The sequence below is a fragment of the Cherax quadricarinatus genome, chromosome 9 (assembly GCF_038502225.1).
Source record: "Cherax quadricarinatus isolate ZL_2023a chromosome 9, ASM3850222v1, whole genome shotgun sequence".
Lineage (NCBI taxonomy): Eukaryota > Metazoa > Arthropoda > Malacostraca > Decapoda > Parastacidae > Cherax > Cherax quadricarinatus.
This window is the reverse complement of record NC_091300.1, coordinates 56,835,756-56,860,504: the sequence shown is the minus strand read 5'-3', so window position 1 is coordinate 56,860,504 and position 24,749 is coordinate 56,835,756. Positions and strand designations below refer to the sequence as shown.

Below are 24,749 nucleotides of genomic sequence, written 5' to 3'. Positions count from 1 at the left end.
GGGAGGCCCTGGGGGCTACTTGAAGGGAGGCCCTGGGGGCTACTTGAAGGGAGGCTCTGGGGGCTACTTGAAGGGAGGCTCTGGGGGCTTATTGAAGGGAGGCCCTGGGGCTACTTGAAGGGAGGCCCTGGGGGCTACTTGAAGGGAGGCCCTGGGGGCTACTTGAAGGGAAGCCCTGGGGGCTACTTGAAGGGAGGCCCTGGGGGCTACTTGAAGGGAGGCCCTGGGGGCTACTTGAAGGGAGGCCCTGGGGGCTACTTGAAGGGAGGCCCTGGGGGCTACTTGAAGGGAGGCCCTGGGGCTACTTAAAGGGAGGCCCTGGGGGCTACCTGAAGGGGAGCCCTGGGGGCTACTTGAAGGGAGGCCCTGGGGGCTACTTGAAGGGAGGCCCTGGGGGCTACTTGAAGGGAGGCCCTGGGGGCTACTTGAAGGGAGGCCCTGGGGGCTACTTGAAGGGAGGCCCTGGGGGCTACTTGAAGGGAGGCCCTGGGGGCTACTTGAAGGGAGGCCCTGGGGGCTACTTGAAGGGAGGCCCTGGGAGCTACTTGAAGGGAGGCCCTGGGGGCTACTTGAAGGGAGGCCCTGGGGGCTACTTGAAGGGAGGCCCTGGGGGCTACTTGAAGGGAGGCCCTGGGGCTACTTAAAGGGAGGCCCTGGGGGCTACCTGAAGGGGAGCCCTGGGGGCTACTTGAAGGGAGGCCCTGGGAGCTACTTGAAGGGAGGCCCTGGGGGCTACTTGAAGGGAGGCCCTGGGGGCTACTTGAAGGGAGGCCCTGGGGGCTACTTGAAGGGAGGCCCTGGGAGCTACTTGAAGGGAGGCCCTGGGGGCTACTTGAAGGGAGGCCCTGGGGGCTACTTGAAGGGAGGCCCTGGGGGCTACTTGAAGGGAGGCCCTGGGGCTACTTAAAGGGAGGCCCTGGGGGCTACCTGAAGGGGAGCCCTGGGGGCTACTTGAAGGGAGGCCCTGGGAGCTACTTGAAGGGAGGCCCTGGGGGCTACTTGAAGGGAGGCCCTGGGGGCTACTTGAAGGGAGGCCCTGGGGGCTACTTGAAGGGAGGCCCTGGGGCTACTTAAAGGGAGGCCCTGGGGGCTACCTGAAGGGGAGCCCTGGGGGCTACTTGAAGGGAGGCCCTGGGGGCTACTTGAAGGGAGGCCCTGGGGGCTACTTGAAGGGAGGCCCTGGGGGCTACTTGAAGGGAGGCCCTGGGGGCTACTTGAAGGGAGGCCCTGGGGGCTACCTGAAGGGGAGCCCTGGGGGCTACTTGAAGGGAGGCCCTGGGGGCTACTTGAAGGGGGGACCTGGGCGCCACTTGAAGGGGGGGACCTGGGGGCCACTTGAAGGGGGGTCCTGGGGCGCCACTTGAAGAGGGGCTCTGGGCGCCACTTGAAGGGGGGCTCTGGGCGCCACTTGAAGAGGGGCTCTGGGCGCCACTTGAAGGGGAGCCCTGAGCGCCACTTGAAGGGGGTTCCTGGGGCACCACTTGAAGGGGGGCCCTGGGCGCCACTTGAAGGGAGGCCCTGGGCGCCACTTGAAGGGAGGCCCTGGGCGCCACTTGAAGGGAGGCCCTGGGCGCCACTTGAAGGGGGGGCACCACTAAGTAGTTTCTGTTTAAAATCAGACAAGTCTTCTTCAGATATACGATCTGTCTTTGATTATAATGGGACAGCAGCTATATGAAGAAATTTTGGATTGCAGAATGTTGCTGCCAAGTCGGACTAGCATGAAAATATAAAAAAAACTCATTGTTGAGTATGGACATGAGAGCGTCTTCCCCAGTCCTCCCATTGCTAACTAACGCAGTTTTCATCGCCAGCTGTGAGAGAACATTCAACAAGTTAAAACTAATACTTCCGTATTATTCAACGCAGACTTTGTGATCTTGCTTGCTGATAAGAAACTGAAGAAAAAAAATTAATTTGAGCACATAATAGTCCGAACTGCATCAGTGAAAGCAAGGAAGGTGCAGTTGTAATTATCAAGTAGCGCCATAATTTGTTAATTAAAAGATTACTGAGTTTGACTCATATTTCTGAGTTGATTTTGCGGTAAAGCTATCTAAAATATGGTTGTCAGATGTTTGAACTGGGGCGCAATTAAAGTTCTAGCCACAGGCACTATTTTCCGTAGATACGCCTCAGTGTACAGCTGTGATGAGAGGGATTGATGTGAGGACCTGTCTACATGGGCCAGTAGACGTGCTGCAGTGTTGCTCTGTACATAGTGCTCGAGTAGAAACCATGTTACAGCAGTCTCCAAAATGGGCAATATCCAGCAGTCACGCCATATCCAAACTGTTCAACAACAGGATATTGCCCATTCTGGGGACTAATGTAACATGATACCTACTTTATTACTATGAGTAGAAGAGGACTGTAGCAGATATACAGGCTCATGATGATAGATCCTTCTCAAACCCTACCCATCTCACCACAGCAGTACTACTACAACCCTCTGGAAGTTTGATTCCCGCCATTTTATATAGGACTGAAGAAGCTAGTGGCGGTGAAATACTTTACAACAATAAATATCCTTCCTCCACATACTGTTTTTATACTTCATCAGTCTCCTTAGAATCCGTTCAACATGTCAAGAGTCAGGATGGCAGAGCTTTTCAGAAAGTGCTTAGGTACTGCCGTCTTTGTTCAGGTTCCTTCTTACCATAATTCCCAAGTCTTGCTCACATTTTGTAGGTTAATTACTAGAGTCAATTATAGCTGATAACACTAGGCTGCATTATTTTTTTTATTGACTCTATGGTATCTTTTTCGGCATATATATATATGGAAAATAGTGATTTATTTTTTTTTTTTGTCATCTCTATCACATAGGTTGTCAAGTTATACGGAAACGTTACTTTTCACTTTTCGTCTAACATAAGTAAATGAGAAAGTGGTATATTATCAATTAAAATGCTTATCGTATATTGCTTAAATGTTAAATCTAATTCATTTTTCTTTATTTTCAGATTATTAATATGTTTAGAGGCTGCATAAATTCACCAGACATATTTTGCTATGTCTGCGGACAATTCATCCCTTCAGATTCCCGGAGCAACATTACTCCTTTATTGAAGCGCTGCTACTTCGCTTATTTTGGCAGCAAACTTGGAGACCAGGACAAACCATTTGCACCACACAAAGCTTGCAAAAGTTGAATCAGTAAGCTCCAAATGTGGTCAGTTGGCATGGCGGGAGCAGTTGAACCACCATGATGACTGCTACTTTTGTATTACTAGAGTAGCTGGATTCAACAAGAAAATAAAGATCGCATAATATTCCCAAATATTCCTTCAGCAATAAGGTCTGTTCCACACTCTGAAGATATACCTGTACCTGTGTCACCTGAGACATGGCAAATTTCATCAGAGTCTGATACCAGTGATTCTAAGGAGATGGAAGTAGAGTATGAACCACCAACAAATGACGATCACAAACCCTTCAACCAAGTTGAGCTCAATGACTTGGTGAGAGACCTTAACCTTCCAAAAGAAGTGCACAGTTACGTGGCTCTAGACTGAAGGAGCACAGGCTTCTAGCTCCTGGATCAACATTCACTTAGTACCGTCATCGTGAAGGGGAATTCACTCAGTTCTTTGACAAAGAGGAATCTTTAGTTTTCTGTTCAAATATTTCTGGCCTGTACTTCTCTACAATGGCAACATAGCTGCATCTGTGCCAGTTGGCCATAGTGTCCAAATATCAGAAACTTACGCAAATATGAGGACATTAATATCTGCAATCAAGTATCCGAGTCACAATTTTCTCATCTGTGGTGATTTAAAAGTTATTGCTCTCCTACAAGGTCTTCAAGGCGGATACACCGGTATCCCTGTTTTCTGTGTCTTTGGGATAGTAGGGCAGACAGCCAGCACTATGAACAAAAAGACTGGCCACCAAGAACCAGCTTCTTACTCGGAAATCACAACGTGAAAACTGTGCCACTAGTTGACCTCAAGAATATTCTGCTGCCACCATTCCACTTCAAATCAGGGCTTATGAAAATTTTTGTGAAGGCCTTGAGCAAGAATGGAACTGCTTTCAAGTACCTGGAGTCAAAGTTTCCTCGTATAAGTGAAGGCAAGCTAAATGCAAGAATCTTTGTTGGCCCTCAGATTCGGGAATTGATGAAGGACAAGCATTTTGATGAAGCATTAGCAGGTGTTGAGGTGAATGTCTGGTTTTCATTCAAGCAGATTGTCCACAACTTCCTGGGAAACAGGCGTTCTCCCGAATATGATAAAATGATCCAAGACCTGATTTCAAGTTTCCAGCAACTTGAGTCTAGAATGAGTGTGAAGATGCACTTTTTGCACTCACATCTTGACTATTTTCCCAACAATTGCGGGGACTACAGTGAGGAGCAAGGAGAGAGGTTCCATCAGGATATTTGCACCATAGAAATTCGATACCAGGGCAAATGGAATGTCAGCATGATGGCGGATTACTGCTGATCATTGTAACGTAATGGTCTCGATGCACAGCACCTGCAAAAATCAAAGAAGTCCTCCTTCCTTTGATTCAATATGTAGGCTAACCATATGAACTTCAAATCAACATGTGGTGGCCCGGTGGCCTGGTGGCTAAAGCTCCCGCTTCACACACGGAGGGCCCGGGTTCGATTCCCGGTGGGTGGAAACATTTCGACACGTTTCCTTACGCCTGTTGTCCTGTTCACCTAGCAGCAAATAGGTACCTGGGTGTTAGTCGACTGGTGTGGGTCGCATCCTGGGGGACAAGATTAAGGACCCCAATGGAAATAAGTCAGACAGTCCTCGATGACGCACTGACTTTCTTGGGTTATCCTGGGTGGCTAACCCTCCGGGGTTAAAAATCCGAACGAAATCTTATCTTATCAAATCATTTGATTTGATTCATGTTGATTTGGAATTCGTATGTTCTTAAAACTAACAGAATTAGCTTTTCGATGATTACTTGCCTAGTTTTAATAAATTACCAAATTATTAAAAATTCACATTTTTTATTATCATTAATATAAATTTTATTCAAAATCCTTACGTGATAGAGCAAGATGGTTTAAATATTTACAATCAGCAGCCCAAGAATATGAAAGATCGCACCCATGAATAAAACTAAAAATTAAAAACATTCCAAATGCATACCAGTGCTAATTCATTATCCTTGCCAGTAAGCTGTCCAGAGTTAGTTTTAAGAGGACATAAATTTTCTCTAACCTTTGTTCTATATACATAGAAAAAACCTTACGGGTTTGTTTCCGAACCCTAGCAACTCTAATTTCATTGTCCCATTTAGTTTTTCTTAACACCTTTTTAACCTTCCTGTTAATGTGAACATAATGATTCCTAACCTGACCTTCATTTCTTTTGATAATCCTATAAATTCCTTTCTTCTGCCCTAAAAGATATTTCAGCTTACTGTTCATCCATTTTGGGTCATTTCTATTTAATCTCATTTCTTTATACGGAATAAATGTTCTTTGAGTAGTGTGTATAGTGAGTAAAAACCTGTCATATTGATAATTCTCTTCGTTACCCCAGTCAACAGATGATAGGTGTTCTCTAAGCCCATTATAATCTGCTTTTCGCATATCTGGGACCGTTACTGACCTATCCCTATTATCATACTTCCATTCAATGCTAAATGTAATTGATTTCTATTCTATTCTATTCTATTTGATTCGCCGGTAATCCCGGCCCGGGTCTCTTCCATTTTGGTGACCCGGCATTGGCTCCCCGGGTAGGGAAGTGACATTTATCGTTACTTGCACCTGTGTGGCAGGTCTTCAGCAGTAAGGGGGGGTACCTCACCGGCCCTATGGCCAGGTGACGTACCAAACGTTAGTGTGCACTAACAGTGGCTGGTGTGCAGTGCAATGGAGGCCCAAAGCAGGCCCTCGCAGCAACTTCAGCAGGGGGGCGGATGACATGCAAGGACTGGAAGTAAGGTTTCCAAGTCCCTGACAGCGAAGTACACAAGAAGTGCTGCCTCATTCTCTCGGGTCTGCCCTACTGGGGTCATTGGGAAGTGTCTACGGCGAAGGGGCATCGTAGCCGGGCAGTCTAACAGGTAGTGCACCAAGGGCTGCGGAACCATTCGGTCACAATGGGCACAGAGCTCCTCTCGTGCCCGTTCAACAATCCGCGCAGTGGTGGGATACCCTAAGCGTAGGCGGTGGATATGCACCCTCAGTTCCCTGGACTGTGTTCGAAGACTTGGAGGGGGCACCCTGTGGGTCGCCCTGACATACCAGCAGAGGCTCCGTGACTCCCCAGGGTCAGGGAATGGGCGCCTCGCCGCACCAGCAGCCAACAGCGCAATCTGGCTAAGGCTGATGGAGATCGCAGCATGTGGCTGTGCCTCGAGGGTTGCAGTCCTAGCAGCCTCATCTGCAGCATCATTGCCAGGGATACCCACATGGCTCGGGATCCAGTTGATGGTAGCCCTGCGACCCTGGGCCATGAGAGTCTGCAGGTCACCCCGGATGGATGTGAGTAAGTGTATGTTGTCCTTTGGCTCTCTGTGCATAAGCGCTTGGATTGCTGCCTTGGAATCAACGTGGATGATGGGGGGATGCTGATGGTCTGCAAGAGCATGCCGCAGAGCTTGTTGGAGGATGGTGCAATGGTCTGGGAGGCGCCAACCTGCTGTCAGATTGCTGTGGAACATCCCAGCAGCTGTGCGGCCTGCCACCGGGTCTCTGGAGCCATCAGTGTAATATGGCACACACCCTGGGCCTTCCGCACCCACAATGCTAGCCGAGGCAAGGTGGTGCAGAATGTCCCGGGTGCAATGCCTCTTGCTGTCTGGTAGGGTTGTCCAGCTCACCGCAAACAGCTCTGGTGCCCAAGGGGGTGGCACTGTGTAGTTCGCTGCCAGTCTGTCGCAGCCTCCCGCCTGGAGCAATGTCATGGGCAAGAGCTTCTGTGTGGCATCTGCTACCGACCACATCCATCGGCGGCCGGGATGCAGTGGAATGACCTGTCCCTGGCGGACCCGTAAATCTCTCATCAGTTTGTCAGCCCCTGGGAGTCGGAGATACTTTGCAATCCTCCTGGCAGCTACCAGTTGGATCCTGTCTTCAAGAGGCTGTAGCTGCACTTCAAGGTTCAGAGCCACTGCATTGGCCCACCTAGGAGCCCCCAGCATGGCCCGTACAGCTGTGTTCTGGATGACACAGAGGGATTTGATGTTTGTGGGTCTGGCGTGAACCAGAGCAAGTGCCCCATAGTCAACGAGGGAACGTATTGCCTGGATGTAGAACAACCTCATGACCTCGAGGCTGGCCCCAACCCTAGGGTTGGCCATGGCACTCAATGCCCTGACCCTCTGCAGAGCCCTCTCTTTAATGTGGTGCACATGTTTCTGGAAGGTGAGGTGCCTGTCAATGTAGATGCCAAGGTACCTATAACTGTGAACCCACTCCAGGTCGATGCCCAGGACCCGCAGCCTCTGACTGGGCACCTTGGTGCGAAGGATCATGGCTTTGGATTTTGCTGCAGATATTTTGAGTCCCAAGTGACGGCAGGTGGAAGCCAGCAGATCGAGGTCCTCCTGGGCACGCTGCAAAAGCCGGCACTTCCTAGGTACGACAAGTGCCAGGTCATCGGCATAGCTGAGGAGGACGGTCCCTCTGGAGAAAGGCAGGCACACCAGCTGATGCATCAGTACATTGAACAGGGTGGGACTAAGCACCCCGCCCTGTGGAGTGCCATTGTCCAGGGTCTTGAGAGAAGAGGCATGCCCCTGGAAGCGTACCCGGGCCCGCCTGTCCTGGAGATAGGAACGAAGCCATGAAAGCAGCCTGCCTTTAATCCCCCTGCGGGCCAAGAGTGAGAGGATGGCAGGTGCACTGGCTAGCTCAAAAGCTTTCTCGAGGTCAAGAAAGACAACAATGTGGGCTTGGGCGTCCGACCCAATGCCGGTCAGTAGAGTGGTAAGGCTTTCGAAAGTGCCCACTCCTCTGGTGAAGCCATAGAGGTGTTTATGAGGAGGGCCAAGCTTCCACCTCAGGCGCTCCAACACCATCCTTTCAGACACCTTCGAAATGCAACTGGTGAGGGAGATGGGTCTCACACTGCCAGGATCCCCAGGCTTAGGAATCGGTATGATGTCAGCCTCCTTCCATACGACAGGGAGTTTGCCAGCTCGCCAAGTCTGGTTGATGACTCCCAGGACAGCTGAATGTCCAGAATGGCCAGACCGAGTGATCATGCCATAGGTGATACCATCATGCCCCGGAGCAGTGTCTCGATGAGATGTGAAGGCTGCCTGGAGCTCCTGGTCGGTGAAGTCTTCATCCGTGACATCCCCAGCCTGGCATGCTGCTTGGATCACCATCACCCTTCTAGGAAGGAGGGTGGCTTGGACGTCCTGGAGATCCTGAGGCAGTTGAGCCATGGCCGCTCTGGAGGTGAATAGGTCCACCAGACGCTCTGCCTCCGTTGTGGGGTCTGGGTGCAACCGAGCCACACTGCGACGCTGCCCAGTGGCCAATCGTAACTTGGTCCAAATCTCAGATAAGGTGGAGGAGTAGCTGAAGGAGGCACACCACTCGAACCATTTAGCCTGCCGGACCCTGTGTGAGACATGGCATGCATGCCGCACCACTTCCCTGAGCAGACGCATGGACTCAACCGTGGGATTACGCCTGTGCATCTTGCGTACAACATTGATGCGGTGGTTCTGTTCCCTGATGTCCTCATTGTAAAACCACCAGTCACGTTTATAGGACCCTCCGCCTGTAATCTTAGGTATTGCTGCCTCAGCTGCACATGTGAAGGCCACCTGCAAGCTTTGAGCTGCCTCATCTGGGTCTTCTGGAAGGGGAGACTCCGCCCACCAACGCTCAATGACCTCCTGGAAGCACTGCCAGTCGGCCTTTTTTAGATTCCATCTGGGGGTAGGTGTGGGGAGCGGGCACCGCTGGACCATCAGCGTAGTGACCACTGCAAAGTGATCACTGGTGAGATGGGGGTGGACCTCCCATCTCGCGCTCGAGAGCAACCGCCTAGAGATGAGTGTGACATCCAAGCGGCCACCATAGTGATGGGTTGGCTCACCATTATTGAGGAGGGCGATCTCAGGGACCTCCTCCAGCACAGCCGCAAGGTGCCTCCCAGCTGCGTTGGTAGGAGAGATAGAAGAAAGCATTGGGTGGTGGGCATTGACATCCCCAGCCACAACAAGACCCTCCCGTGGGGCGAGTGCTGCCACCTCTGAGATGTCAAGGGTGTACCGAGAGCTTCTGTAAATATTGTAAACCACGAGAGGTCCATCCGCCAGGTGTAGGGTGACAGCCTGAACCTCTACGCCCTCCCCACAGTCGATGGGGTCAGTGGAGATTGAATGAGGGATAGTGGTTCTGACGTAGATCGCCGTGCCCCTGCCAGTCCCTTCCAGGCGTTGAAGGTAGGCAGAGAATCCCGGAATACGTGGCTGCATTTGACGTGACAAATCGGTGAGTGTCTCCTGAAACAGGAAGACATCAACCTCATCCTGAACTGCAGCTTCAATCACTAAGTGAATTTTCCACTGCAGCCCACAAATGTTCCACTGGAGGATCTTCAAGGGCCGCAGAGGTGGCTCACTGATTCCATCTCTGCCTGGGACTCGTCGTCCGTTGTTGGCGACTCCGGGGCCTCCTCCATCACAGACTGGAAGGACTCCTGGATGATGGCTTGAAGTTCCATGGAGTCTTTCCTGTCCAGTAGGACCACGCCCAGCATCCATGACAGGAGCTGCCTGCAGGCGCCCCTGTCCTCTGCCGATGGCAGCAGGCGACAGAGGAGCGCTGAGATGACCCCGATGGTTTTCTTCAGTCGATCCGGAAAGGATTCGACCATTACCTCTGCAGGCATTGAGCTGGACGACCCGTCGAGGCGGGGCTGGGTCACTGGGTATGTCTGGGTGGCTGTCGACACTGCAGCAGCATAAGCTGGGTGCACCCTGGGCCCGGCATGAGTGGCCATGGGCTTCCAAGTCCCCTGGCGGGGAACCTCTGCCTGTCGCTGGCCGCTCACAGGAGGGGCCTGTCCTTGGGAAGAGGCCTGCTGGCCGTATGGCAAGGAATGTTGGTGCCCAGCTGGGACCTGCTGGGCAGTGTGCCTGGCCTGTGGCTGTTTTTCCCAATGATTCTGCCTTCTTGGCCACCTTGCCATCTGACGCCGCAGTTGACCGCGCTGCTGCAAACCAGTGTCTGCCCTCTGATGCCCCCGCTGGGAGCCCAGTGCTGGGAACTCGCTGGTATTGCCCTCCTGCGGTATCCGGGGAACCGTGATTGGAGCCCATGCTGACTGTTGCTGGGCAGTTCCAAGGCTGGGTGGTGTCGGGGCTGTCGGGTCGTTCCGATGACGAACCTGCTGCCAGTGCTGCACCATCACAGGACAGCTCCGGTTCCAGGCATGGTGCCTCTTTGAGCAGTTGGCACACTTGGGCGCTGGCCGAAGGGCTTCGCCAGGTGGATGTTTGAGGATTGCAATGCAGTCCTTCGAGTCGTGTGCCTTGCTGCACACACCACACTTCTTCTCTCACTGGCAGGTGGCTGCAATATGATTGAACCCCTGGCAGTTGAAGCATTGTACTGGGCCTGACAGGTATGGTCGGGTCTTGAATCTTCCCCAGACCCCAAGGTCCAGGTGCGTGGGAAGTGGACCTTTGTGGTGGATCAGCACCTGGCGGGTGGGCACCTTGTTCACCGTTGCAGTGAGTCGCTCCGCCTTGACAATATTGGGCACTTCCAAAATGGGGTCCAGTGGGAGGGGCACAGGGACGTGTAAAAGCACCCCCTTGTACACCTTCTCCGAAGCAAGCAGTTCCACCATGCTGGATGGGTCACAACCAGCCCCTTCAACTCCTCGTAAGAGTCTTCGTCCCGAGGAATGACCAGAACCTCGTTCCTGAGAGTGAACTCGCAGCGGAACTTGAGGTGGGGGAGACCTTCTAGATACCTTACAAACCCGTAGTTGGGAACCTTGAATTTGTTGAAGGCCCTGGTTGCTTGTGCCCGAGCTGAGCGGGAACTTCTCCTTCCACGTGGAGTCAACCAGTCCCCGTCCACTGTGGAGGCCAACGCAACTGGTGTAGGGACCTGGGATGGCTCCATCCTTGCCACTTGAGGAGCTACTTCCTCCTGGCTTCCTTCCACGACCCCTATGGCCACCTGGGGGTGCAAGTCTTCTTGGGTAGGGGCTGCTGACGGACCTAGTGGCAGATTGGTAGGCACAGTAGTCTCCACTGCATCCTTGGCCTTCTTGGTGGGGGCTCCCACCTGCCCCACGTCGTCCTCCAACTCGTCCCCGCATTCCAAGGAACGTTTAGGCCGCTCTCCTGGATCTGTCATGGTGACTGTAGGTGTGGGGACAGAGCCAGCAGCAGAGCTGCTGCCTGTGACCTCACAGCCGCCCACACCGGGTGCAGAGCTGTGAGGCTCAGAGCCCCAGTCGGGGCCCGTAGCCACCCTCTCGTGGCTCACTGTTCTGAAGCACTGAACACAGTCCAAGGATCACCAGGAATGACGCTAATCTGTGCGTAAACTAACACAGATTTGCGAACACAATACACACTGTTTTCCAATCTTCGTCCACTCGATAATCCTTCTTGATGTGAATCCAATTCCGATGGTGAACCGTTTCCTTCGTATTCTATATGCCCAGAATGATAATGCCTTCGTGCCTGTCCAGCCATCCTCGTATTTGATTTGTGGTCGCGCTCGAGAAGTTTCTCTGTACTCTATAGATTATTAACACTGGTATCCTTTTATGCAAGAACCAAATCAAGCAGTTTATTTTATCTTCTGGATTCTGTCACAAACCGCTTTAAAAACAATTCTGAATTACCTTCAGGAAGTTGTTGGACATTAAGTTCCCAGTTTGGAATTCCAATCAAATTGAGTTAAGTTAAAGTCCCCCTAGAATTACTACGTTATCGTGCATTATAGCCGTACCAATTTCCTCCCAAGGAAGTCTCTCTTGGTTCCTATTTAAGTAATTGGAGATTCCTTGCACTTCCCTAGATTAAACCTGAGTACAGGTGGAAATATTGGGCGTTTTTGTTTACCCTTACTGCCTCTCTTAACCTAACAGTAGAAAGGTACCTAGGTGTTAGCCGACTGGTGTGGGTGGCATCCTGGGGCGGGGGTTATATACCTTAGATACGTCTGGGCTTTGATATGAACCAAGGTAGGATAAGAGCTCTTAGCCTGCAATACTGCTTTGTTTAAAGAAACAATAATTAATAAACATTATCAAAGAATCCGTTTAAATTCAACACAGAAAAATAGCTAAAATACATTAAGACGAGCAAGGAAACATGGATACGTTACTTACCTTCGTCAGGCATACCGAGTTCTTCAGCAATGTGTCTGGCGACGCCCTGGGTGAAGTTGCCTGGGGGGCCGTAGAAGAGCTTTCTCTGGCCTGGCAAGTTGATGGTATCCACGTAGCAATAAGTTAATAAGGAGAGCCACACTCCATACTTGTAACACAATATTCTCCTCAGGTTCTCCTCTGAGCTCACACTGAACCTCGACGTCTGTGATTAAGATTAAAACAATATTTAGATATTTTATGTATGGGTATTTACTGTTTGTATGAACACGAACACGGAAAATATACCTTATAATCAACCTCCATATTTTGTATTTTTTTTGTACAATAACTATTGTCAATTTTTGAGTTTAGTGAGTTTAGAAAATTATTTTATTTTTGTTTTAGCTTAGGGTGAATTACGTTGTTATGTTATGCTAGGTTAATTAAATTTACAGAACATATTTAATCGCGAAAACAGAAATATAAAAAAGCAAGATACACCTGGCAGCGAGGTGTCTCAGAGAAGATACACAATGTTAAAATTATCACGTATTTCATGCATAGTGTGAGGGAGGAATACTATATTAAAGCCACTAAATGGAGGAAAAATGTTGCTTGTCAAGCCTTTCTCCTCTACAATTGTATGTAATGATAAATGTCAGTTTTTAATTGATTGGACGAGTAAATCAGGAAAGATTTTGGACCACTGACCAGAAGCTTCGTGGAATGGGTCATTATATGACTGGTATCACAGGATTAAAATTAACTTTTCCCCTGACGAATAGAATTCTTTCCTTGAAGCTCTTTGTCCAACTCCCAAAAGTGTGTCTAATCCGGACTCTCAAACTGGCTGGCAAATATACTTTTGTTTGGGCGTGCGAGAAGTGTAACATAGCACTCTGCCTTACCTGGTGGTGCGTCTGAGCGCCTTTGTCATTTGATAATGCGAGAATACGTTTTCTGATCGGCTGAAACCTTTCGGATCATTATTGGGATGTGATGAAGTCAGTTTATCAGTTTAATTAATGGAAATTCCAAATTATTATTTTTATACATCACAGAAAATTTAATGAGCATGACATCAGTGCAACACTGTGGCATCTTTGTTGCTGGAACTAACGTATATCCATTGCATCCTCATTTTGTGCCATTTTTCCTATACATTAACTAGCGTTATTTTCTAAGCATTTCAGCAACGCAGATGTTCAAGTGTTGCATATCTGCCTTATGTTTACAGATGGGTCAGTCGAACGCGTTAGATAACGTGAAAATGCTTTTTCGAAGTGAAAGAGTTTTGTTCTGCCACTTGGCACGGTGAGGACGACCATGGGTACCATACCTGAGAGTTATAAATCCTGTTGGATTTTATGTTTCGTGTCAGGCCATTCTTACATTGTGCACCATGCTAGTGCTGCCATCTTGCAGGCTTAGGCCTACGTTCAGTCCATGTGATGCTGACTCAGTCTCACCTAGCAGACAGCCTACAGACAAGAAGTGCCTCCTCTCTCTCCCGCCGGGCTGGACCTGGCCCTCAGGGCCTCCTAGACATACTGCATAAGAACTCCAAATAAAACTATGGAACGCCTCTGAAGAGTATTATTCGTCACTACCAGAGGTATAACCTTTTTGCTTGATATATTGCTGTGGAAAGTGACAATCGTAGTTCCTGATCAGAAAAGGAAGTGCAGAAGAGAAATCTACAGACCAGTGTCACTACTGTCAACCACTGACAAGATTCTTGAGACAATAAACTCATGGTAAATGACAGCTTTTTTCGACTATTACTCGTTTATTTGTAACCTTCAGTATGGCATCTAAAAAGATAACTATGCTGCAGATCTGCTGTTAAACCTCTCCACTATATACGGCAACAGTCTCTGGCTGAATCCAAGGTTAACTGTGTAATAACTCTGCATATTACTGGTGCTTTCAGCTGAGCATGGCACCAGGAACTCTTGGCAAAACTGCAAGCACTTGGAGTCCCCAGCTCTGCATTGTACCTCCTCAGTGATTAACTTCAAGGTAGATCTCTAATAGTTCTTAACGAGACAGAGTCAACAAAATACTATAATAATATAATATTATCTTTATTTCTACAAGTACTTGTACAAGATACACAGACCATAGCTGACATACTACTATATAGAAAACCGCTTGTTATGCAAAGCATTTCGGGCAAATTAGGTCAGTTTTTTCCCAGGATGTGACTCACACCAGTCGATTAACACCCAGGTACCCATTTTACTGAGGGAAATGTAAACAACCGGCGTAATAAAACACGCGCAATGCTTCAGCCCTCGGCGGGAATCGAACCCGGACACTCACCATGTGAAGCGAGAGCTTTTACCACCAGGCTACGGGCCACTGGTGCAAGTGTTCCACAGGGAAGTGCGCTTCAGCCGTTGCTTCAGAATGTCTGCCTCAGTGACCTTCTTCATCTCATCCCAGGATCCCATGCATGCAGACGACTGTTCTCTGACATTTACTTATCCAAGAGAGGAAATGCCAGCTGCTCTAAGTTACATCAATCACCAGTTTACAGCTTCACAGTCTGGGTAAAACGATGACATATCACATTTACTCATGGATAAAAACGCAAATGATGATGGTTTCTAGGCACCACGATGGTAATCCTGGAGCAGTGGAAAGAATGATTGAAAGAATGTTGGTACCCGGGGGATGAAGCTGATTAATGAATCTCAGTATGGATTTACGAGATGTCGTTCCTACCTGACATATTTATTGATGTTCTTCAATAAAGCATTTGAGGCAGTAGACAACGATAAAGAATATGACGTTATTCATTGGATTTCAGTAATACCTTCGATAAAGTACCTCACAAAAGACTCTTAGGAAAAGTAGCAGCTCATGGTATAGGAGGTAAAGTTCTAAGATGGGTCGAGGGAAGGCTTAATAATAGAGAACAGAGTTTCCATTAATGGGGTCAAATCTGAATGGGGAGCAGTCACTAGTGGCATTCCACAAGGATCAGTTTTGGGCTTATTGTTGTTCATAATTTACATTAATGACCTTGATGAAGGAATTGCAAGTGACATAAGTAAATTTGCTGATGACACAAGTTATGTCGAATGATTGATTTTGAGGAGGATACTAGTGAACTCCAGGAGGATTTGGATAGACTAATGTCTTGCTCTGAAAAGTGGCAGATGCAGTTCAGTGTAAAATAGTGTAAAGTCTTAGTCCTTGGGAATAAAAATAACCCTTGAAGTTATGAACTAGGTGATGCAGAGCTTGATCACACAGACTGTGAAAATGACTTGGGAGCCATGCTAAACATACTATTAGTATGTAATATTTTATTTGGCATATGTCACACTCCCATATAGGCATGCCTCCTGACCAGTTAACCCAGTACTAAGAGTTAATGATCTAACAGGGGCCGAGGCACTGTACTGGCCAATCACAGGAAAGCTCAGTAGAGCTGTGAAGCAAAGTGGTTCACTTGTGACATGAGTTTCGGCAGACTTATCTAGGCTGCTGGTCGCTCACGGTTCTCTATATCTGGTGTTTGCATTCTGCATTTTTGACCACCGTGTTGTATGCTTGCCCTTAAATTATTGTACATAGTGTAAATAGTATACATACTGCAAATATCAACTTGATTCTTTGATGAAGGAAATGCAAGTCGTATATCCTCTGCCTTTGTTTCACTATTGGTTATCACATTACAACAAGGTGTGTAGGCCATAAATACACCTGTGATCATAATATGGGAGCCTGTCTGGGAGGCTGATCTCTGTATCATTTACATTGTCTCTTGTATCGCTTTTGATATTGTGTGTTAGCCTTGCTAATGTGTGTATCCTGCAAGTTGTACTGTGTTATTGCTTTGTGCCAAGTGTATTGTAATGGGTAATGCTACCGACACGTGTTAGGCGACTGGTGACTGCCATGAACGAGTCCCATTCAGATCACTCACTTAAATATAAAATTAAAAACAATCTATTAGTATGTTCCAACATTCATAAGGAGGTAGGGGGAAGCTGGGGATTCCCACCTACCAGCAACTTTGTCTTCGTCTGCCGCTCGTCCTTCACCTATCACCGGTATATAAGCACCAATGACTGTGCTTTGGTTCCACATCTCAGGCACAACACCAGTTTGGACTGATGAGTTAAACAGGCTTATTAGCGGCTGATTAAGTTCCATCTTGTACACTTTAAGTACCCTTGAGTACAGTTCGTAGGGCCCTGGGACTTATTTTGTTTAAGTTGGTCTAATTGTTTGATAATCATATCCCTCGTTACTGAAATATTACTTAATTTTTTTCTTCAGAGCCTGAATAAATATTCATAGCTGGGATATAATTTATGTTCTCTTGTGTGATAACCGACAAGAAATAACTATTAAAAATAGAGCACAATTCCTGCTCACTATTAGTACGCTGTCCAGACTTAATTTTTAGTGGTCCTATTTATTCCCCTGACCTTTGTCCTATACACTTGAAAGAACACTTTTGGATTTAACTTTGATTCTGAAGCTACTTTAATTTCATAGTCGAGTATAACTTATTGGTCAATAAGGTTAACCTTTCCTCCTCTTATATGCCTTTGAATTCCTCTTTTCTCTCCTAATAAATGTTTTAGTCTCCTATTCAACCATTTGGGTTCATTTTTACTTGACCTCATTTCACTCTGGGGAATATATATACATTTAGCAAGTTGTCCATTATTAAGAAAATAGTTATAATCGTGGTTCCCATCGTCACTATATGCACCATCTATAATAGAATTATTAGGCAAATATCCCCAGTCAAGACTAGATAAGTGTTTCCTAAGTCCCTTATAATAGGCAGAACGAAAATCGGGGACTTTTAACATATTATCCCTATTCTTGCATTCCCAAGTAACATCAAAGTTAGATTTTGATCACTCCTGTCAAGCTCCTCAGTAACCTCAAGATTATTAACGAGAGTTTCCATAGTGGACAAAACCAGGTCTAGCAGATTATTACATCTGCTAGACCTGTTACGAATTTCTTCAAAAAGCAGTCCTGAACTCCTTCCAAAAAGTCACTGAACTCTAAATTTCCAGTCGAAGTAGTCCAGTCTATTTGACTGAAGTTAAAATCCCCTACTATTACTACGTTGTCGTATCTAAAAGCCCTAAGAGTTTCAGTCCAAAGAAGTCACCCTGTGCCGCTATCTAAGATAATTAGGGGATCGGCATATAACACCTAAAATATCTTTTTCTCGTCCTAGAAATTCCACCCACACAGATACAGTGTCTAATCCACCGATTTTTACACCTGTTTTGATGCAACAATTCAAGTTATCCCAAACATATAATACCACCCCACAGCCTTCCGTTACTTCTATCAATATGCAACAACTTAAACTCTTGAATGTGGTACTCGGCAATCGTGTCCCGACTCTTTAAATTTAACCATTAATGTTTCTCGAACATGCAACCAAACGTAAAGCATTAATTTTATTTCTTGGCACAGAAAACACCTTCGACAACACATTAAAGTGAGAATGGATAGAGTGATTACATTTTTTTTCTACTAGTGGGATGCGCCTCCCCTTTGACAGTACATAAGCCTCAATTGTTCCAGACTATGGAGCAAAACTCTCCTCCAGGTTGAGGGACTGACCACGTCAAAACTAAGTCTACAAGGGTGATGGACTGATTATATCGTCTTTATATCTCTATACTCGACTGAAAAGGCCGTTTCGGAGTGAAAACACCTAACTGTTGCACATGTATCATATTCATATTCATATGTCTCAATTTGCCATTATTCGTCTCATTCTCCAAGTAGCTAAGTGTTTTTGAGGAGTCCTAAAATGTTCTCTCCTCACTAATGTTCTTCAGAAGCGACAGATATACTCACCTCACCTGATGTAATCGGGAGATGCCAGAAATACTCACCTTGCTGAAGTATTTAGGAAGTGTCATACGTTCTCACTTCGTTGACGAACTTGGGAAGTGCCGAACGTGCTGACCTTGTTGACGCACATGGGAAGTATTAGACGTACTTGGGAAATATCACACGCACTCACCTTGGTGATGTACTCGAGAAGTGTCATATGTACCTTCCCTTATTGACGTACTAAGAAAACGTCCCGCGTACTCACCTCGTTGACGTACTTGGGAAGAAAAACGCTGTTTGGGAGAATCCTGATGGTCAGGAGGAGAGTGAAGAGCAGGGTGGGGAGGAGAACCTCAAGTGCAGTGAGGATCCAGTGTCTCCTCCTCAACAGGAGGTTCTTCCACAGTAACAGCCCCAACTTCCTCCAGAAACTTTTCTTAAGACCAGTCTTTTTTGTAGTCTTTGCTGAAGGAAGAGAGAGAAAGAGGTAGAGAACAAGGGTTACGTGAAGGAAGACGAGGAGAAAGAGAGAGAGAGAGAGAGAGAGAGGGAGAGAGAGAGAGAGAGAGAGAGAGAGAGAGAGAGAGAGAGAGAGACAGACAGACAGACAGACAGACAGACAGACAGACATACAGACAGAGATTAGAAACCTGGTACAAAAACCCAAGCATGACGCTGGCACAAGTGCAGGAATATACACTATGCCATGTAGGGGTGTGACACAGTATATGTAGGGGAAACAGCCAGGTCTATGGACATTAGGATCAGAGAACACATGAATACTTGCAGCAATGATGACCATAAAAATGCGTGTGTTCAACATAGGGACGATGTTAGACACCTCATTAAATTCAGTGAGGCTAGACTAGTGATTAAAGAAAACGATTTAAAACGGCGAAAGTGAATGGAAGCTGCCCTTATTGCTGTCAGTAACACTATCCATCAAAACTCCGGTAGTCACATTATCTCATAATTGCGAATTAACAATATATTACCCATTCTAGAGACCGCTCTAACATGATGTCAACACGTTCTTCTCTAACCCAACACGTCTCACCACATTTACTATTACTACTACTACTACTACTACTACTACTACTACTACTACCACCCATGCGACACTCCATATTACGAACACAGGTAATGAATGGCCTGTGAGACCTGGTTGGATTGGGAAATGGAGCAAACAAAACTCAACAGTAATCTATAATATACATTTGCCTTCACCAAATTATATATAATGTATATATAATTGGAATAGCAAGTGTGCACCCCGGTGACAGATGGCAAAGCAGAAGTCAGAGAGAGAATGCACCATGCTCAACCAGCAGCTAGGCAAGTCTGCCAATGTTTACCACAAGTGAACCACGTTCCTTCAGCTTTGGCAGGCTTGCCTGTGATTGGCCAATGTACCAAGGTACTGATTTAATGATGGGTACCCTGTTGGTCGTTAAACCCTTAGCACCCGGTTCTCTGGTTGGGAGGCAGCCTACATGGGAGTGTGGCATACGCCGAATAAATTTTAACATACTCTTTGCATGTCACACTCCACCCGACTACTGCCACTATGTATACTCACTTTCTTTTAGTTATCCCTGTATATATTCGCTGCCTGGATGAGGCAGAGTGCAGTCGTGCTTTGCACCCCTCTACTGTTTACCCAGACGAGCTACTCAGAAAACAATATGGCGCTAGGTGTGTGCTGGAGAGTGAATACTGAGGGCATTGAACTCATTAATGGGGCTTTAATGCCTACGTCAGTCGAGGTGTTATTGCCCAAAATTATAAGAGAGACATACGGCATCAGAGACGAGGATTTATATGGAGTGGCATTAAATGGTGTTTATAGAATATTCGTGAATGTGCTAACGGCTCAAGTGTACGAGGCAGTGGTGGATCGTTACGAAGATGTCAGCATTAACGTAACACCGGCAGTGAAGGGTCAGGTTGACGGATGTATCAAGACATTATTCGTGGGTTAAGCTCCGCAACGTGCCTTTTGAGGCTGATGAAGCAGATATCAGAAGTGTTTTCGAAAGATATGGGAATGTACATCTAGCCCAACCTGGAAAATGGGTAAAAGGAGCTTATGCAGGATTTCCTGAGGGTACTTTAAATATCAAGATGACGGTGAGACATCCTATACCCTCGTATGCATATCTCGAGGAGTTTAAAACCCAGGTAATGGTGGCGTATGCCAGGCAGAGGCATACGTGCCGACTGCATGGCGAGTATGACCATATGGCGACAGATTGTGGCAAGCGGAATTGGGCTCCTGGGCCGGCACGAGGCAGAGCACCTGCGCATGAGAAAACGATGCCTGAGGAAGAACGGAGGCAAGGGGGAGGGTGTGGTCGCATGAGGAGTGAAGAGGTGATGGCTCCTGTGGAATCTTAAGGGGATGTGGTGATTCAGGAATCACCCAGCCCATTGACAGTACAGTTGTCGAGAGAGGAGGTTCAAGTGGGCGTAGAAGTGAAAGCTATCGAGGAGTTGGCGACGGTGTTACAGGAAATGTTACAGTCTACGGAGGTGAAGAGTCGCAGCGAGCAGGAACCTGGGATCGGAGCAGAAGGTGGTGTGTGTGGGAGGAGAAAGGATCAGGTGGCACCTGTGATGGACAGTGCGAGTGCCACGGAAGGACATGGAGGCGGCTTCAGGGTGGTAGAGGTGGAAGTCCATTGTGAGGACTCCCAGGACACAGATATGGAGACGGAGGGAGCAACGAGGAAAAGGGCAGCGGCGTCAGATTCAGACGATGTTCTGACGCTGGTGCAAAGGCCAGGGAAAAAGGCATGCGGTTATGGTACCCAGAGTGACTCTAAGAGAGGGCCACAACAGAAGGGAGGGGGATGGTTGGGAAGGAGGATGGAGTACATGGCAAAGGCAATGCCCAGGAGAATGGTCAGAAAGGGAAGAGTCTTGAAATGAGGCGGGGAGGGAAACCTTAAACCCTCCTCAGGTGTGTAACAATAAATATTAATGGTCTGTGTGATGGTGTAAAACGTGAGTACTTCCGGATGTTTTTGAATAGATACAAGGTTGATGTGGCTTTTGTGCAGGAACACAATTTTAAACTTGGTTGTGAATTAGTGGTGCCTGGGTACCAGGCTTATGTGTTGCCATCCGAGCATTTTAAAAGAAGGAGTGGGTGTGTTGATCAGGGAGGTGAGCCCGTTTGTATTGCACAGGAAAAAGGGGAGTGGGGGAGAGTATTACGTGTGGAAGGATGGTGGATGGGTGAGAGAGTGGCATTTGTGTGTGTGTATGCCCCAGCAGAAAGTGAAGTGAAAGTAAAGACGGATTTTGTGCGGGAGGAACTTGTGTACTTCCTACGTATGTTACCGTCTGTGGCGATTGTGAGAGGGGGATTGGAATTGTGTAGTTAAGAGGACAGACGTGGAACCCAGAGGAGCGGGATATTTTTCCTCTGTCTTAGGGGGCCTGTTCAGAGATCTTCAGTTACGTGATGCTTTTCAGGAAGATCTGTGGGTGGTGGAACATACTTTTATAAGGCGGGGATACGCGGCTCATTTGGACAGGATATATTTATCTCAGAGGGTTCTGGTAGAGTCTTTTAAAACTATTGAGATAGTGTCTTCTGATCATAGGGCGGTAATAGTGGAGGTGGGGTCGGAAGCTTTTGCTCGTAGGCAGGGAAGCTATTGGAAACTGAATACAATGGTTTTGGGGGATGGGGAGGGAGTGGAAGGTTTTGCAGTATTTTGGGAACAGCTCTGTGCAGAGGGAAGGACTGAGGAGGATGTGGTAGGATGGTGGGATAGTGTGGCTAAGGTAAGAATACATCAATTTTATGTGAGGGAGGGCAAACGCATTAATCAATTGTGGTATGGATTGTCAAATTATTTAGAATGTAGATTATGGGATTGTTACTCGGGGGGGGGGGGGTTTACCCCATGGAGGAAATACAAATGTTGAAGGACAGGATAAGGGATTTGCAAGAAGAGTGTTTTGCAGCTGTACGAGTACAAGCGGGGTTGGACGAAGTACTCTGGGGCGACAAGCCATCGGCTTGTGTGCTGCGAGGACAGAAGGTACGACAGCAAACGACTACAATACCAGGATTGCAAGTCATTTCTTTGGTGGGGGGTTTTAGAGAGGGTCAGGTATTACGGGAAACAATGGGGATGAGTGCATATGCAGATAGATGGTTTGAGGAGTATGGGAAAAGTAGTGGGGTGGATGGCGAGGATCTTGGGCAGGTATGTGAGTATGTGCCTGCAAACTGGGGAGGGGTGATCAGGAGGCACTGGGTGGGGTCATTGAGGAGGAGGAAATATGGAGAACCCTTATGGACATGAGGAAGGGAAAGGCACCCGGGATAGATGGTTTACCAAGCGAATTTTCTGTACAACACTATGGTCTGCTAAGGGGTTTCCTAGTAAGGTTAATGAATGCCATGAAACACGGAGGTAAGATGGGAGAATCGAAGGCAACTGCGGTGGTGATGTTGGTCCCGAAGGGTAAAAAGCAGAGTACCCTTCGGGATTACGGAGCCATTTCGTTGATTTGTGCTGATTATAAACTGCTCGCGAAAATTCTTGGGAATAGGCTTAAATGTGTTGTGGGGAGGGTGGTGTTTGAGTCTCAGTTTGGGTTGCCAGGTAGGTCAATGGTCGAGGGCCACGGGATCATAAAGGGGTTCCTGGAGGACATGGAAGGGGTAAGAGGGGCGTTGTTGGCATTGGATTGGCCAGGGGCTTATGACAGGGTAGAAAGAGGAGCTTTGAAGGATATTCTTCTCAGACAGGGGTTTGGCGAAGAAATAGTGGGGTGGGTGGATACATTGTACTCAGGAGTGAAGGTAAGGGTGCAAATCAATGGGTGTGTGGGGGAAGGAGTCAACATGGTGCGGGGTCTTCGGCAGGGATGTCCAATATCACAACTATTGTTTGCATGTGTTCAGGATCGTTTTTATAGGATGGTGGAGGATCGTCTAAGGACTGGGGGGGGGGGATGGTGTGTAGAAGCCTTGACCTGGCTTGATGGGCTATGTTGACGATACAACTATTCTGGTGTGTGAGGAGACACGGTTTTAGGGGAAGTTGTACACATGTTTGGGAGAGCTACTGGGATGAAGGTAAATCTGGAGAAGTCAATGATAATGGGGCTGGGAGAATGGGCAGGGAGATTAGAATGGGGATGTGATGTCGTGCAGCGTCAGACTGGGAGTCTAAAAATTTGTGGTGTCATATATGAGGCTGACCTGAGTGCTGCAAGGGTCAATAATTTGAATAGGATGGTGGAACAGGGGCAGCGACGTTTCGGAATGCTGTGACCTCACCATTTAACCCTTAGGCAACGAGCAATTGTCATCAATGTATTACTATATAGTAAAGTCTGATTTGTTTCGGCAGTGTTGCCGTTAACAGGAACGGCGATCATGAGTATTCTTAGAATGGTGTTCAAATTCTTGTGGGGTTCAGGGTGCAACTGGTTGTGAAGGGAGGTAGTGACATTGCCAGTATGTAAGGGAGGGTTGGGTTTGTTGGACTTGAGAAAGCGGGTGAAATGTATGTTCCTTAAGAGGGAAGTGATGCGTGCAGGTGGATGGAGGGGGAGGCAGCTAAATAAGGTACATTATCACCTACGGAAATGGTATGGGGGAGCGGAAATGAAGGAATGTGAAAAAGTGTTACGTGCCTTAGTGTTAGCCAGGGAACCGGGAAAAGTAAAGGTGGGAACTTTGTGTAAATTGTTAGAGGGACATGTAGTGGTGCTGGTTGAAGGGATCTACCCCATGTATGCATGGGATGTAATATGGCAAAGATTTAGTAAATTAAGGATACGACCTAGGGTCCGTGAGGTTATGTATCGTTTCCTACATGGTATATAATCAATGGGAGCGATGCTCCGAGATAGGAGGGTCATCGAGGGTGGGGGGTGTGGCAGATGCAGTGGGGAAGAGACTGTGTATCATGTCTATTTTTGTGAAGGTTTGGAGTGCATCAGGGTATGGATGAGTAAGGTAGTGGCAAGGGTGGGGGGTCATGGTGTGTCGGTATTGAGAGCATTGAGTCTTGATATGAATGGAGTGGATGAGGGTGTGGCAAGGGGTTTAGCATACATAATCGTGGACTACATATATGTTTTGTGGGATATGAGGGGGAAGGAGGGTGGGGAAGTGCTGAGAAGGATTTTGGCGGCGACGTTTTATCGAACTTTGTGTCGCAATAGAGACATATATGGGAAAAGGTGGGATGAGTTTTTTCTGAAGGTTATAGAGAACTAACAATAGGGAATTTATTGGCGTTATAACGGGTTTTTAACTGCAGCAGTGAGTATGTTGGTAAAAGAGTAGGAGTCAGGGGTATTCAACAGGCTGACCTCCTTGGGTGTGAAGTGATGGGTGGATGGGTGTGACTGGAGGTACGCGTGTGGAACTGGATGTGATGGTGTGAAGGATCTATTTTGTTTAGTTCCCTTGTTGGGGAAGACATAAATGACAGTTTAAATATATAACATTAATAAATATATAACATATAAAATGTATAACATGAATATTTTCTTTGGTAGCGAATTATGTCACACTTGTATTGGTCTTGCAAGTGAATTTTAACTTTTCCTCGAAACATTGAGTTTTTTTTGCAATTTTTGTAACGTGTTCCT

General features: G+C 47.5%; 1 protein-coding gene across 1 annotated transcript in view; it reads right to left on the bottom strand.

The window, feature by feature from the left end:
- LOC128686029 (phospholipid-transporting ATPase ABCA3) overlaps positions 1 to 24,749 on the bottom strand; it is a gene marked incomplete at its 3' end in the record, with an annotated part of 363,040 nt that overhangs the window by 298,004 nt on the left and 40,287 nt on the right. The window contains 2 exon segments of the mRNA XM_070083443.1: positions 12,303 to 12,507; positions 18,385 to 18,584. Of these exon segments, the coding sequence (XP_069939544.1) occupies positions 12,303 to 12,507; positions 18,385 to 18,584 (405 nt within the window).